The following is a 16,998-nucleotide window of genomic DNA, read 5'->3' on the forward strand; positions in this document are numbered from 1 at the left end:
CTTCTTTCTGATATCCGCAGATCGCTACCTTCAAGCCAATCGATAACAAGCGCAGTTGAACAGAGCCAGTCTCCTCTAGCGCCTGTTCTCGTACCGCCCACTCAGTCTTCTGAAGAGCCAGTGGACCATCAAGTTAGAGGCAATTATGTTGATAACTCCGTTTTTATGGGCCTATTATTGGACGTAAGAAATTTTTCTTCTTTGCCTGACTGGCGCTAACCGTACCAGGGTACTTCACAACAAGCTTCCATGAGCACCCACTCAACAAGTAGTGTCGCAAACACCCGGACCGCGCGTCCACCCACAAATTATGGCATAGTCGTCACCGACGTCTTTGGACCCCCAGTGGATAACCTTGAAATCGCATCAGAAACATATTCGAATTTATGGGAGATCTACATGCAAAATTTCGACCCACTGGTCAAGATCTTGCACATACCCACGATCCAGCCAGTCCTAGCAAAGGCCTCTACCAACATTGATAAAGCAGACGACACGACAATGGCGTTACTTTGTGCTGTTTGTTTTGCAGCAGTCTCCACTATCACAAAGGCCCAAGTAGTGCAACGATTTATCCATGGGAAGTCAATTATCCTCCGTCATTTCATGCAAGAGATGGACAGCAGGTTCATGAAAGCACAATTGATACTACGTCCCAACACCCTAACTCTTACGGCTCTTGTCATCTATCTGGTATGTTCGATTCTTTTTTCCTTAGATGCTTTGTTTAGGCCTGACGAAACCAGACGGCGTTGAAGACACATGATGCTACCCGAACGGTTTGGATTCTCACGGGCCTCGCCAAACGCATCGCTGAATCGCTTGGCATCCATGAAGATGGTGCTCGTCTTCAGTTAAGTCCATTTGATACTGAGATGAGGCGACGCCTTTGGTGGCATTTGACTGCGCTTGAGGCTTCTGCTCCAGAGAACCATGGTTTCAACGCAACATTTACACCACATAACCACGAATTTCCATTGCCAAACAACATAAATGACGAGGAAATCAGCCCCCAAATGGTGGAGCATGCGACAAAGAATGAAGGGTGGACTGAAACATACTTTTCTATTTTGAATCTGGACCTATCTCGGCGGTTGAGATCTGCGGTGGCGACCAACAGTACCAGTGACTTTAGTGTGCGAGTGAGCCTGATTGAAGAAACTGAACACATAATGAGTCAGCAATTATCACGATTCGCGGATATGAACCGGCCAATATGTCGTGCTGCCGATGCCTTGCTTCGCATATCAGTTCTGAAGGCACAGTTTATCTCTACACTACAAAAATGGCTTTCAGAGGGCGTCGTGGGTGGCTGTCAATACAGTCTACTCCCGCAGTCAATTTTTGCAACCGCTATCAAATTGCTCGAGGATGGATACCTCCTCCAATCCGGCAATCTCTTCCCAAATTTCGCATGGTTTTTTCAACAACACCCTCAATTATACGCATTATTTCTTGTTCTGCGCACACTACACGTCTCTCCTGGAAGAGCAGAAGCGGATAAGGCCTGGTTTGCGGTGGAAAATTATTTCACTTGCCTTGCCGATTTTGAAGAGGCTGCCGAGATGAAGGGTAGGACGAGCTGTGTTTGGACAGCCTTGAATCTTTTGCGAGACAAGGCCAGAGAGTCCCGTACCAAAATCGGTTATTCGGAGCAGGTTCTGTTTCCAGCCGCATCCTCTTCCTCAGGTACTGACATTGAATCCGCGAAGTCAGTATCGAAAAATCCCGATCTTGCCCCTTCTTTCTCAACATTCGAGTCCAGCATGCATTTACCGTTCGCTCGAGTAAGCCAGCCTGGTCTGGATCATTTGGCTTTCGACGATGGTCTTGCATGGCAGGACTTTACTGATTGGTTCAATATGGATGTTAGTAATTTCTGATTGTACAAAGTTGTCAGTTTTTCCGAGGTTGGAACGAAGTTGATCACGTCATATAGTAATTTAATACCGAACCACCCTTGATTATAATCCGTATAGAAATAGTTCTGTTTGTAGTTCTGTAATAGTCTTCGCAAAATTTCGATACGAATTCTGGAACCAAATCAGTTACCACCTGTTAAGAAAGATCTACTTGCAGGGTAGAAGGCCTGTTGATCAGGTAAGGTCGAAAAGCACCAAGTCAAATTCGTGGCAAGACTGTTTCTGTTTCTTGAGGAATTCGAAACCCACTCCTCACAGTACCAATTTATATACAGTCTTCTTCACACAAACAGAAATACAATGAGGGTCAACAAGAGGATGGGACGCCTGAGCTGAGAGGCTGGGTAACCAGTTAACGTGGCCTGCATACGGGGTTGCCCTTCAGCTATGTCAACGGAATGTGTGCCGACTGACCGCTGAAGGGTCGCCGCCTTGGCGGGGTCCTTGGGACTTCTGGGGCCTAGGGCACTAATCTGTGAATAGCCTCATGGCAGAATATCATAACACCACCTTAGTAGCCAGCCTAGAATAGGAAGAGGCGCGGGAACATATATTAGTAGATAATAACGGAAGTTAGTTCTAGAAAAATGAAAGAAAAAGGACTGCTTCCTTTCTAGAAGTTCCTCCTCAAAAATCGACTGAAAATTTGAGCATAACATTATATCTTATTTCTGCACCATCAGGAGATGATTAATCTCTACAGAAAAAAAGTCAAGTGAACCATCTGTTGGGACCTTCAAAAGTAGTCTATCAGTACCGACCTAATTAAAAGCACCTTCTAATATTTTGACGCAATTGCTGGCTATCTCCATGCTCTAACGCAAGGGAACTAACTCATCGGCGACGAAGGCATTGTAACTCACGACCAAGTTACTACAGCACAGATACAAAAGGGAGAACAGAACGATCGAAACCAAGCCTGTTCCCCTAGGACATGGATATTTTGAACAAACGGGATATAACTTTTTCTTTAGAAAATATGCCGACGCGGGTGATGAGTATTTTTACGACTAAACACTAGGTGAACAATGATAACGTAATTCCCACCCAAGCGAGCCACCCACCCGAGTGGGCCACCAGGAACACTTGTATTTAGAATTATACGCGGCATAGCTGCTAGCTATTGGCCAGCTTGGACAGTATACGAATAAACCAATCAACACATTAATACAGGCTAGATGATACTCCAACCCCTGGGAGTCTGGAGTCTCATCCTGATGACGGCGCCGGAGAGGCAGGTCTTGAACTCCCACTCTCTTCGCCGATGTTCTTCTCAAGAGCGAGCTGATCAGACTCAAAGGTTCCCGAAGGCTGTGCGGTCTCGGCTCGAGACTTCAAATGGGTCCTTTTTTCATATTGACAAAGATTGGCTGGGTACTGGCTAGGCTTTGCGAACCTTGTTGGCTCATCGTGAGCGTTTGTGACAGTTGCAAAATTGTGAGGCTTTTCAAGTGCCTGGGGCTTCTTTTCCTCACCAATATGTGTATCACAATCAATGTTGTCTGGTTCATTCGTCATGGGATTTAAATCCTCAGTAGCTTTGTTCTCCGATTGCCCCTTTTCATCCATTTTCCTGCTCTTAGGCTCAGTATTTTCAGCTAGGGTTGGTTCTTGGTTCGGCGATGAGTCCGGGGCACCTGATGGTGCATCATTTAGCCGGCCTCGGCAGCTGTTCGAAGTCTTTCCAAGCAGCTTCTTGCAATTGTCTTCTTCTCCAGCCTTCGGCCTTTCCGCGTCTTCAAAGCTGTTGAATTCACGGCGTAGCTTCATGTCGTGAAGCTCCCTTTCTAAATCGCGATTCCTTTGTCGCAACTTAAGAATATCTGCCCTCTGCATCCACCCATCGCTTGGCGGACCTTCATCCGCAGAAATTGACTGCGAAAATTTGTCGATTATTGTTTGAGAAAAGGGAAGATTTTTGCAGATCTTTTGTGCTAGACGGGCATTTTCGCCAATGAGCTCTGCATTCTCGAAGACTAATTTAGCCAGAGCATTTTGCACCATGAGACCCTCCCAGTGGGTTGCCACACAAACGTCGTCGTCAGGCGCGGTCTGGAATTGGGAAGCTATAGATCTTAGTCTCTTGAGAAGCTCTTGACAAGAGATTTTGTCCGTAGTAAGTAAATACTGTGAGAGGCAAGACTCATAGAGCTGAACAAGGTCTCCTTGAACAAGTCCGGACAGCTTGTCCAACTCCTCGAACGAGAGACGGGGATCTTCCACGCGACAAATAATCTCTTTGAGTAACATCGCCTGAGTGCGGTAATCTAGAAGCTCCTTGGATGCCTCCAGTGCCCACTGTAAGTTCTCACTAGGTGAAAATTTGGGATCTGGAACCGGCCATCCTGGGTTCTCAATCGCCAGAGGTATGTAGCTCGGCAAGGAATTTCTTTCGAGGGCTAGTCCCGGGAATCGCAGGAATTGGATTTCCCACCGTTCAGAAAATAGTATATTCGGATTTCCTTGACCATTGAAATGTTCTTTTGCCAATAGCCATTGCAGATAGGGACGAGACTTTGCCAGATGTGGGCTGTGAGCTTTGATATCGGCAGCACATTGGTTGGCTTGTTGTACGCAGCGCGCCAAATTCAAGTTGCGGTCTTGTGGTAGCATGGAGGATGATTGGCCATTGTTGAGGGTGTACAACATCGCCACTAGAATGGTCAGAATGGCCAACTCGGTGGATTCATCATATTCATCGATGGACCAATCTTTCAAAAGCCGTTCTAAGCAGTGGATTATCTGAGACTTTCTGCTCTCTTTCTCTTTCTTCTGATCGAAGAGCCGTTCCAACGTCCCCCTAAAGCCGAAAAATCTGAACATAGCGAGCAAAAGATCGCTCAGCTCCCAAATACGGCCATCCATGAGAAGGTCGTTATAGAGTAGAGGCCAACAGCGCGTGCTAACGGCTGAGAATCTATCAGTCTCAGCCTGGCTCTCGATTTCACTTCCAATGAGGAGCTGATTGCATATGATTTGGACCTAAATCATTAACCATCAGCCTTGTCAGTGGGAGAATTGCCGATTTCTCGAGGTATGTAGCAGTACCTCCGTTGAATCAAATGGTATCACAATACCGTGTGTGGAGTCAGCCTCATGTCTAGAAGCGACCCGTTTGTCCATGTATTCAAAAAATGTGTAGATCTGTAAGCGGTTCAAATCTTCCACTGAAAAGCCCGTACAGAACAGCTTTGATTTCAGCCTTAACACGTCAGAGTGTAGCTGATAAAGATTCGGACCGTGTTGATCGCCCCCGATTGGAAGGCATTTCATCTTCTTGCCATCATCCCACCGCCAATTCATGCTCGAACCTGACCATTCTTGGTAAGACCCTTGCTCAAGGAGCAAGTCGGAATATTGAAGGGCAACCAGAGGTAGATCCAAGTGATGCTCGAGGTTTGCCATAAAATACTTGATTGCCTCATTGAAGTACCCCCATCGTTTCAAGCGCGACACTTCTTCGAGGTGACTTTCAATGTCATCTGCAACATCAAGCGAGAAATGTATAGTGTTGTCATTTGGATTCTCATGAGTAAACGTGATGTTATTGAAGGGAAGAGCCACGTTTACATGACCAGGTTTACCAGAATCAGAATCAGAATCCGATGAAGAAGACGACGAAGAATGTGAATAGAATTGGGCCCTCCCACTAACCATCTCCCTTGGCTTCTTGTCCGGCGAAGTGCTATTAGGAGGTCGACGTACCCCGTCCAATGTCGGGGATCTTTGGACCAGAGGCATTCGGGAGGGATGTTCGTGCACCCATGCAGCCCCTGAGAATTTGTCCAGGCGACTGCTGGGAGGGGGTTTTTCTATATCAAGCTTTTTTGAGCGTTTGGGCACGTTTCGAGTTGACATACTGGGACGCAGACAAACACAGCGTTTAAGAGAAGAGCTTCATGGTCAGCTTCGGAACGATGTGGTGTATTTGTGTGGAATTCTTAAACTCCATTACAGCTTCTGGGCAGGCAGGAGAGTCGTGGGGCTGCCAACGGGTCGTGAAAAGCCAACCATGCACATTTTGGGGGCGCTAAGCAAATAGCAGTGACAGCCTTGCAGGTTGCCCCTCATCCTTGACCAACCAACAGACAGCCCGAACCGCCTCAATTTGGCCATGCAGGGATATTGCGCGTGGTCTCTACCCGCAGTGAGGCTGTGAGAGCGAGGGTCGCGCTGTCCAGCAACCAATCACTATTCATTGTATTGCGACGCCTACTTTGTGGGCGAGCGTGGAGAGTTATTTGGGCGATTCATCCTCCTATGATTATTTCAGACCCTCAAGCCTCTCCTGGACGCTGGAAGTTCTCTATCTTCGACTATTCTTTGTTGCTACCCGACTCAACAGGTAGCTTGCCATGTCCGACATCCCACTTCAATCCACCCGTCGGCCCACGGCTCGATTCGCTCGCCGGTATGGCTCGACTTTCAGCTCCTTCGACCATCTGGCCAATGTGAGTTTATGCTCACAGAAACTGCGCCGGGTCGAAATTGACTGTCGATTTCGGCTTTCGAAAACGAAGTGGGGCGTGTTGGGCCCTGCTGAGAACCAGGCCGGCATTTTATACATGGATTTCAGTTTCTCACAATCAAAGCACTGCCGGTTATCCAGTGCATCTGTGTGGGTGAGCCTTGAAGATCCTGCTGGTGTCAAAGATACAATTAAATCCGACGCAATGCCTACACTGCTCGTATCAACAGTCGAGATTCCGGCCTACAAAGGCAGATCGAGATCCGGATTGGCACCGAAATCTCATGAAACAGAACGGTCAATGACCATGCGCCATGAGAATGAAGAATACCAGGCCTTGCGCTCCATGTGCCTTCCCCGATTGACCCACGACTTTGGCCCCCGGCAGCTAACAGGAGAGCCTACCAAAGTGACAACTAAAAGGACCAGGCATCTAACCCCCGAGGTCAAGGTGCTTGGGAACGGGGGCGGAGGTTTAGGTTGGGACGACGAACAAAGCATTGAGCAAAATAGTCGATGGACTTTTACTGGAAGCATTCTTCAAGGCTCAAAGCTTAGAAAGAATCCCGCAGATATTGTGTATCGCACGCTCAAATGGGAGCTCTCCGAGGATGAATTCCAACCCCAGACTACCCACTGCAACACCATCCAGACAGCCTTCACACTTGAACATAACGAGAAACCATTCATCATTCGAATTGAAATCCAGGGGAAGCTTGAAAGCAAGCATGACCGCATGAAAGACCATGTGAAGCGACTATTGAAATTTCCAAGTGATCTCAGCAAGGGCCAAGGAGTCTCGCTGACGATGGTCAATCCACGACGGGAGAAAGCCACAAGAAGACTGGATGCTATTGTACAAGGCATACCCTTTGACATGGAACGTCTCAATTTGGAAGCTGTTCCGCCACAACTACCTACAATGCTCCCAATATCTTTCCAGGACACGACTCCCTTTTCGCGAGACGACAGTGCGACCACGTCCACGGCTGTGGAAGAGAACAATACTGGCCTCTCTGCAACCGACCATATGGCGAACGCGAGATTTCCCAACACCCGAGTATCGGAGCGGATCTCATCCTTCCCCCAAGCAGAAGAAACTACAGCAGGGGAGGCTACAATAAATGAAAAACCGCTGAAGACTGGAAACTGCGTTACGTCATATTCAGCGCGGAACAGGTCTGATCATTCATCCTTTCGAAATCCATCTGAACAAAGGCATACAAGATACAAGGAAACTACATTCAAATTGCAGAACGAGAATCACAAAAATATGGCAGAGAGATCCCAAGTCGAAGAGATGCCCGCGTCAGAGACAATATTAGAGCCGGTTGAAGATAAGCTTTCACGTGAGGACTTGAACGACCTTGTATCACAGCTGGCCCAATTTCCTTTTCTGCTCCGGATTTTTTTGTGGGTTATCTCTATGATGAGTTACACCCAAAATAAGACGCCGAGAAAGATCCTTAGAAATGAATGATTCGGATATCTATCACCACCCAAGTTCATCAAACACACAAACGACTTCCCTAAATGCTAGAGAGCCACGATCCTCGCGGCTTAAACGGGGGATAGACGCACGTGCTTCCTAGACGACTGCTTAATATTTAATTACATTATTGTCAAAATCTTATAGTAGACTTCTGTTATTTATAATATAAATAGAGGCTCTAGTATTATAGTACTAGGTATTACTTTACTTAGTAGAGATTCTAATTATACTTATAGCTATCCTATTATCTTCTCAAAAGAGGTTATTATCTTCTTAAAAGAGGTTATTAGCATCCTTCTTCGGTATAAAGGCTAAAAAGGTATCTTACTTTCTAGCTAGATCTAATTAGCTAGGATTATTAATATCTAGCTAATCAAATTTATCTAATTAGTATCTTCTAATAGCTTTTTTATATAAATACTTAAATGGAGATAAAGATTTATATTAGAATTAGAAGATCTTCTTAATTATCTAGTCTAGTAACTAATCCTTTCGTCTAACTAGCGGATTAATATATAGGGACTTGTCGGCATATGTGGCCTGTGGGTCCAGATTGCTAATTTGAATTCTTCCTGCTTACTAAGCAATCTTCCTGGTTTTACCGCGGAGAAACCCCTATCGGGTTCTAGCTCAGCGGGACCTAAAAAAGTTCAACGGGACCCAAAAATTTTCTGACTAATCTTAGGTCCCGATAAGGTGCCGGATCTCACCGGGACCCAAAATATTTTGGGTCCCGATGAGTTATTATGCTTACTTTTATATATTTTATGCAGGGTTTAACTAAAGTTGAACCTTCTCCTTACTAAAATATACTATATCTCTATACAACTCAATACAACTCTGTATACTATATTATATGATAATTATAAAGGCTCTTTGAATTAATTATTTATAAACTTATAAAAGAAATAGCCTTGCTATTAATAAATTACCAGGTTTGAAAGAAAAATATAGATTTTGTAGGGTTCTAAGTAAAAAGTGTTAATAAAGAAATAAGAGATATATCTTTAACACAAACACAACACTACCACCTTCTTCTTCTTCCCTTACTACCTACTTTGTTTACTAAAGGTTAGAATATCTGTTTACTCTACTCCCTAACGCGTTTCTCTATATATTTTGTATATACTAAATACTTCTAGCTTATTAATATGTCGAATCTTGGACTCTTCCCTAGCCTAGGTCTAACCCGGGCCGAATTTAACAACACTACCGTCTTAAACGCTACTAACCCTGACCCTCTCCTAGGATATACGTATAGTATATCGCCTAGAGGTATATGCTGTTAATATGCTAACTATATATAGGGCCTATTCCTGATAATAATCCTAGCTAGAAGCTAGCTATATATACGGTAGCTCTAGCTATAGGCGCTCGCTATTATAATATCAAAGTAGTAGATATCGCGGTAATCCTGCCTCTAAATCCGGCTAAGGTTCTTAATAAAGAGAACACAGGAGTATACGTAGTATCTAAATATACTAAGGGTATAGTTATCGTATACTAACACTAAGAGGAATAGCTATAATATTATCGTTAACCCTCCGTCCTAAATATACGGTCTAGTCTTCTCGGAGGGACCTACTCTACGTCGATATATCCGTAATGAATATTCCGGAGCTAGCAAGTATCTATTCGTTAGATATATTAAATATATACTAACAATATAACTACGATATAGTCGTTAACCCTAACCGCCGAGTAAAGACCTAGTTAGAGATTATTACGGGCTAAAACGCTATTAAGCGTTGGGTCCTATAGGGTAGCTAGCAGGATACTAGCTACCTCTATAAGCCTAGACGCAGCCCTAACAATAGATAGATTAGATACTAGGCCTCTGCTCTAGAGCGAATTACGTAAGTACTCTAGGTACTCTACGTTTTATATAAGATTAATATACTTATTATATATAACTCTTATATATTTAACGTATACTAATAATCTATATAGAGCTACTAATACACAGTTTGCCGTATAATACGGTACTCGTTTCTACTACTAGCAGGCCCTAGCAACCCCGAGTTCTAGTTATCGTAGCCGCCGGGTAAGTCTATATTATATATATAGAAATAATATATTAAGTATATACTAATAGTATATAGTATAGACCTAGCGTCTCTAGGAATCCTATTCCCTTCGCGGGTTTTAGCCCTACTACTAGTAATAGAGGTAATAGTAATAGAGGAGGTAGCCTACCTGCTCCCTATATACTAGACCCGGATAAGGATAGGGATAAAGAGGAGGACGAGCAGGAAGATAATAAGGACGATAATAAGGAGGAGGAGAATAAGGATAAGGAGGAGGTAGAGATAGAGGACTTATCCTCTAATACTTTTAAGTCCCTTTAGTTAGGCGTAGGTCTCCTTATATAAATTTTCTATTATTTATCTATATAGAATATATATAAACTAGATACTAAAAGTAGATTTAATATATATTAAACTTATACTAAAAGTAAATTCAAGATATTCTTAACTTATACTAAAGATTTACCTAACTCTATACTCCGTAATAATTCTTCCTTCTTCCTTCGAAGGGCTAAGATCCTTTACTTTCTCTTAAGTTCCGTAACTTCTTACTATAGCCGTGCCTCTTCATTATCGAATCCCTAAGTATAACCTAACTACTAGGATATACTATCCTACGGCCCTATTCTAGACGATCTATTAAAAACTAAACTACCCTAAGGGGTAGATAGCGATATAGATATAGATTAACTATATACTAAGCTTACGTTAGTTATCTCCGAAGCAGGTATAGAAGCCGTATCTGAAATATCTAGAAGCTCTGGTAGTTATATTGTCGGGTTAAGGATATTATAGGGATTAACTAGGTTCTAAGGCAGGTGCGAATTACTAATACGACGATTAGCAGATTTTTTATAGCGCTTATCTAGTATAAAGTTAGTATATATTAAATATATATTAATTATATATATAAACCCTTTTTGCGAATTTGTTTAGCAATACGATACACGGGGTTCTAAGATCGCTAAGTCAGGAAAAGACCTTGCTCTTCTATAAGTTTGTTCTTTTAGATTATCTCTTATATATATCTTTTGTATCTATTATTCATAGATTAGTGATATACTTTATATATAATAAAGAGGATTAAATACCGTAGGATTGCTATTAATAAAGCTTACTTTCGGCCTACTACCTCGTTATCGTGGAAATAACTACTTTCACTAATTCTAGTATAGTATAGAGTATTAATCCACTATTTAATAGGAATCTTAGATACCTCTAGGGTTATTCTAGTAAGAATCTAATTAACCTTTTTGTTCTAAAACTATTTTTCGGTCTCTAGCTACTTTTCTATAACTTCATCCATAATTCGAATAACTTCTACCTTTAAATTTACATTCTAGATTATATTAATAGACGCAGTAGCTTTATAACTAGGAAACTTCTTAAGAAAGGCTCGCTTCACGTACGTTTAGTATAGGATTAGTATATATTAAAGATATTCTAACTATATCCAACGAGGGTCTAGGCTAACAAGGTAATCTCTAAGCCCTAGACGGAGAAAGAATATTAGTATAGTTTAGATATATATTAAGTATATATTAAGTATATAAGTAGCCTACTAGGTACTTACTTTTTATATATATTAATAGTAACTATCCGAATTCCCTTGCAAGAATCATCTCTTCTAAGCTAATATACCTATCTAACCGGCTTTCGTCTAATATCCCCAAGAATCTTGAAGATTTTCTCAAAAAGTACTCGGTAAGTATTTCGAGTTTTAAGGTTCATAAAGGCATAGATATAGGTATTCAATCCTAGTATTAGTATATAGTTAGTATATATTTAGCATATTTAGAGCACCGGACAAAACCTTACTTTTTACCCGTTTATTCTACCCCGAGATTAAGAAAACCTTAGTTTATCCCTAAACTATCTTAAAAGCGAGATCTATTTCAAGATATCGTACACTCTAGAAAAGCTTAGCTTATTCGTATATATAGCATATAATCAGATATTATTCCCGGTTCTTGTTAAAGAAATAGACTTCACGAATCTATTAATTATCGATATTTTTTATCAGATCGAACTAGTATTCACGCTATATCCTAGCAAGACTTATCCCTTCTAGATAGTATAGTAGTCTCTACTTATAAATTAAAGTAGTTACTCTATCCTTAATATATAAGCTCTTATAGATATATCGAAGCGTAGAATCACTATATTAACGTAAGATCTTCGCAAAAAGAGGCGAAACTATTAATTTACGTATAGTTAATCCTAGGATATCCTACGTACTAATTATATCTATAATTTCCTAACTAATATTATATAGTAGCTTTATAGGTAGTAGTAGGGTATATAAATAAGATCCTCGATAAACAAGAAGGAAAAAAGGAAAACGATCCTATAAGCAGGGGATATAAAGGTTAAACTTAATAGAGCAAGTACTCTATATTAGTTAACTAACACTATCTATATAGATTAAGTCTAGGATAGAGTAAGTATATATTTAGTATATAAAACATATATATATACTATAGTAGCGACGCCTAGCTAAACGATACTATGATCCTGACGGCCACGTGTGGCCTGATTACATCATCCGTACGGCCCAGGTACCCAGAATTCTGCCGGTATCTACCGGATTATACTCATTTAGACCTATTTCCTTACGAATATAACAAAACATGCTCTACCAAGATCACATATAGTAGCAAACCCTTAAAAACGGGCGACCTTCTACGGCCGCCCGGGGGAGATCGCTCTCGAATAGAGACGAGAGGCCTCCCTAGAAGATCTAAACTCACGATCAACGGAGAGGATCGCGTAGTAGAAGGATCGCTAGATAGGCCTTATTGCGAGCGAAAGCGTCAGGAGAGAAGGCTTCGAACAACATTATAGTGACCTTAAACCCTCACCGTAGTGTAGGCTTTCCCTTCCCGAGGCGCGTAACGTAGCAAAAAGGGGCTTAAGCGACCTAATTACGCACGATTCCTCCGGTAGGGCATCCTTCTGCTCGTACACGGCTAGAGTTAGGGCCGTAAGCGAGCTAAAGTAAAACTACGAGAGTATTAGAAAGGAACGCTTTAACTAGAACGCTTCGAGCAGAAGAAATCAGCGAGAAACCTCCTTTTACCCTCTAATTAAACAGTCAATCGTTATAGAACACTTCCTATACGCACTAACCGATAAGCAGGCCGCCTAGGCCTATAAACCGTAGGACCCGAACGCCTAAGGTCCTAACTAGCCGGACCCGAATCCTCACGCCCAGGATCTACCGGATCCTCTAACAACGGTAGCGTTGCTTCTACTACCGTACGAGATAGGCTAATAGTATCTCTACCTATAGCGGACCGCACCGGATCGAGATACTACCGCGCGCCTTATTAGAGAAACCGTCTACTTTATATAGCTCGTAGAAGCGAATACGAGAGCTATAGCTACGTAGCCTACGCTGACGGCTACCCCGGCTAGAAACGATCGTGCGGAAGCAGATAAGAAATAGGCTCTTCTTAAGACAATCCCTAAGATTAGAGATTACATAGGGAAGATTCAAGGAGACGCCGCGCGCAAGTATCTCTACGATTGCGAGCGTTACTTCTAGCAAGTAGCCGAATTCTCGGCTTCGGCTCTAGTCGATCGAGAGAAGATCATATACGCTAGCGGTGTACTAATAGAGAAAGCTCTAAGGAGCTAGCGTAGCTACGAGCGCTAGATCGTAGAAGGATACGAAACTACTATTTCGACCTAGCAGGGCTATAAGGACTAGATTAATCGTGAGTTTTCGGAATACCTTAGTGCTACAAAGAGGTAGAATCGGTTTAAAACGCTCCGACAGGGAGAAAGGCAGCCGTTTATAGAGTACGCTACTCGGCTCTAACAGGCCGCGATTAAATACGAACAGATTATTCCGGACCCGATCTTTATTAAATTCTTACGAGATAGCGCCTAAATATACCTATAGCGTCGGTAGGTAGAGGAGCGAAATCCCCCGACTAATCTCCGCGATATTATAGAGCGCTTTAAGAGTTACGAAGAGGGAGCTACTCTCGCGAGCTTCTACTCGAGATAAGCTCCGAATAATAGTAATACGATAGATTTGTCCGCGATGCTAGCTAAACTAATATATTAGGAGAGAAGGAAATGCTTTAACTACAATAAGATTAGGTATATTAGGAGGAACTATCCGAAACTAAGGAGGGAACGAGGTAATCGGAAGTAATTAGAGGAATCGGGAAACTAGAGGGCCTAGCTGATATCGAAGTAATCGCTAGCTACCTCCGAAAAGCTTTATAAGTTGCGGAGATTCTACCTAAGGACCGACTAGACCTAAAAGATAACGAACCTACGCTAAAGCACGCCTTATTACTCACGGTTAGTAAGGCCTTACTATTTTATAGCGCTATCTTAGGCCTACTACGGATAAACGTGACTATTCGCGCCCTATTAGATTATAGAGCATTATACACGTTTATATCCTCTACCGTTACTAAACGACTAGATAGGCTAGTAGTACAACGCTATAGTAAGCCCCTCGCTATTAGGATACCCGACGGGAACGAACTATACACAAATATATCTATTCGGGTCCCTATAACCCTTGCCTCTTAGCGTAGATACGTAGAAGTATAGATTCTAGAGCTTCCGGGATACGAGTTTATCCTCGGCCGCGATTTTCTCCGGTCCTAAAACCCTCGGATTAATTAGGTTATATTAGTTATAAGGCTACGAGATCGCTTTAAAACGTACCGAATCGAACTATTACCCGGGAGTAACGAGCAGGCTTTAGCCGAAAGGAAGCTTAACCTTCTAAGCGCGAGGTAAGCTACTAGGGTAATACGGAAGAGAAATACCGAGGGAATACTCTTTATACTATAATAGGCCGAGAAAGGAAGCGAATACGCGCTACCTAGATACGAGGACGAGATAATCGGATAGATTTTAAAGCGTTTCCTAGAGGTATTTAGGGATTTACTACCGGAGACGCTTCTACCTAAACGAACTACCTCTTATAAGATTAATACGGGCGACGCTGCTCTAGTTAATATTAATTCGTACCCGATATCGGACGAGAAGCTCCGCGAATAGATATAGTAGGTTGAGATACTCTTATAGAAGGGCTTAATTCGACCGTCCGCTAGCGGATAGGGCTTCCCGGTTATCTTCGTGAAGAAGGCTAATAGGACGTGGCGAATGTGTATCGACTATAGGGCTCTGAACTAGCTTACGGCTAAGAACAGATATCCCCTACTACAGATCTACGAGCTATTAGACCGTATCGGCTAAGCAAAGGTCTTGACGAAGATTAACCTTACTTCTAGCTACTAGCAGATCTGTATAGAAAAGAAGTCGATTAAGAAGACTACTTTTAATACGATTTAGGGTAAATACGAATAGCTAGCAATGCCTTTTAGACTCTATAACGCGCCTGTAATCTTCCAGACGGTTATAAATAAGGTCTTACGGCTATTTTTAGGGACTTTCGTCGTCGTCTACCTTGATAATATCCTTATTTACTCTGATTCGATAGAAGACTACTACGACTACCTAGAGAAGGTGCTCTCTACGCTCTAGAATAGCTGTCAAGAATGTGGACTCTCTTTTATTACGGTGACTCGGGATTGGTCGAATCCCTACCGCCTTTTTTGTATGTACTTTGCTAGTATTTGCGGGTATTTCGCAGACACCGGTCAAGTCACCGGAGTACTCGGCTACCCCGCCTGGGGACAGCTCAACCTGCCCCTATTTTTCCTCTTTTGCTTGTTTTCCTTTTGGTCTAATCAATCGATCGAATTCATCTGATTCCGTTGGCTGTTTTCCTCCCTACTAGGTATACAATCTCATACTAGATTTCTCCGCTTTGATAGTTATGAGCCCGATCGCAAGATTGGGCTAATCTACGCTTCCTTCGCTTGCTACTAAAGCCATTGAAATCTTCAATTCGAATAACCCCTTGGGTATACTATAGTTATTCGTCGGCCGCACCGCTTGACCCGGATTTAACCCATCAATTGTTCGAACTACCTCTGAATTGTACTACAAATATGGGAGAAAACGAGAAAAAGCTATCGTCAACTGGGTCAGGATGGGACCTAAAACTCCGTCACCAAGACTAGTGGAGAATTTGGCTGGGGCACATCAAATCTGCAGCTAAGGGCGCTGAAATATGGGAATACGTCAATCCCGATCTCTCCAACGATCAAATCAAGCCTATCCTATTAGCTACGAATCCTCCAGATCACCAAACAGTTCGCGAATCGGCCTCTCATTGGCTGGAACTATCGAAAGATGAGAGAGATTACCTGAATCAGCTAAAATCTGACTATAAGGAAGAGATGAAAAGGGCAAAAGAGATAAAAGGAAAGCTCTATACGCTCGCACAGCTGATTATACAGCGAATTGATCGGACGGAAGATTATCTGATTCTTGGCCTAGAATCTCCGCGTGACCAGTTGCTAAAGCTAAAGGGCAAATTCGGCACTGGCGAAGAAGATCGTTGGCTACGCCTAAGAGAAACGTGGAGGTTAATGTGCACCAATCCGAAGGGCAACATTGATCAAGAAAAATAGCTCTCTACCTGGATATCGTTGTATCATGAGTTAAAAGAAGGCGGAGTACCGGACGTTTGCTTCTCGGATACGCTGCGGAAGAAGGATCGAGCACCGATTTGGGACTTTCTGACCACAATTAAGGATGAAGAGCCCTTCTTTTACGACCTCTGGAAGAATAAACTGTCCGATTCCGAGTTTGAAGTTACTTTCGAAGAAACAATTGAGGCGTACCGAAAGCATCGACCTGAAACAAAAGCAATCTAAAGCTCGGTAGATCGAGTCTCCTTCAACGCAACTTTGAATGGAAAATCAGCTAATCAGATTGATCAGGGCCAATCTTCTAACCAATCTGCTAGCTAATTGGTTCTATACTCGCATAATCAGACCAAAACGTGTATTATATGCGAGAAATCAGGCCATAATTGGAGGAATTGCGGCCGAATCACTAAAAGATGGCGGTTTCTAATGAAGCAAAAGGTAATTGATTAGATTAAAGAGCGAATCAAGAAGCTTCCTGAAGATCAGCAGGAAGAGTTGCTAAGAAAGCTTCAGAAAAGAGCCTCGGAACTGGAAAAAGTATTAACTGCTTATCTCT

The 16,998-nt window shown here is 42.7% G+C and overlaps 3 protein-coding genes across 3 annotated transcripts; 2 read left to right on the forward strand and 1 right to left on the reverse strand.

Moving 5' to 3' along the window:
• Window positions 1-249: 249 nt before the first annotated feature.
• On the forward strand, window positions 250-1,883 carry N7458_002788 (fungal specific transcription factor domain-containing protein; the record flags this gene model as incomplete). Its single annotated transcript, XM_056906171.1, has 2 exons — window positions 250-693; window positions 747-1,883. The coding sequence occupies 2 exons, from the start codon at window positions 250-252 to the stop codon at window positions 1,881-1,883; spliced, it is 1,581 nt and encodes a 526-aa protein (XP_056770278.1).
• Window positions 1,884-3,131: 1,248 nt separating this feature from the next.
• Window positions 3,132-4,745, reverse strand: N7458_002789 (uncharacterized protein; the record flags this gene model as incomplete). The annotated part of the gene is made up of 1 exon (XM_056906172.1): window positions 3,132-4,745. The coding sequence occupies one exon, from the start codon at window positions 4,743-4,745 to the stop codon at window positions 3,132-3,134; it is 1,614 nt and encodes a 537-aa protein (XP_056770279.1).
• Window positions 4,746-6,277: 1,532 nt separating this feature from the next.
• N7458_002790 (uncharacterized protein) lies at window positions 6,278-7,870 on the forward strand (the record flags this gene model as incomplete). The annotated part of the gene is made up of 1 exon (XM_056906173.1): window positions 6,278-7,870. One exon carries the CDS (start codon window positions 6,278-6,280, stop codon window positions 7,868-7,870), a length of 1,593 nt encoding a protein of 530 aa, XP_056770280.1.
• Between the last annotated feature and the right edge of the window lie 9,128 nt (window positions 7,871-16,998).

This window comes from Penicillium daleae (genome assembly GCF_028827525.1).
Source record: "Penicillium daleae strain IBT 16125 chromosome Unknown utg000002l_segment0_segment0, whole genome shotgun sequence".
In the NCBI taxonomy this organism is placed as follows: domain Eukaryota; kingdom Fungi; phylum Ascomycota; class Eurotiomycetes; order Eurotiales; family Aspergillaceae; genus Penicillium; species Penicillium daleae.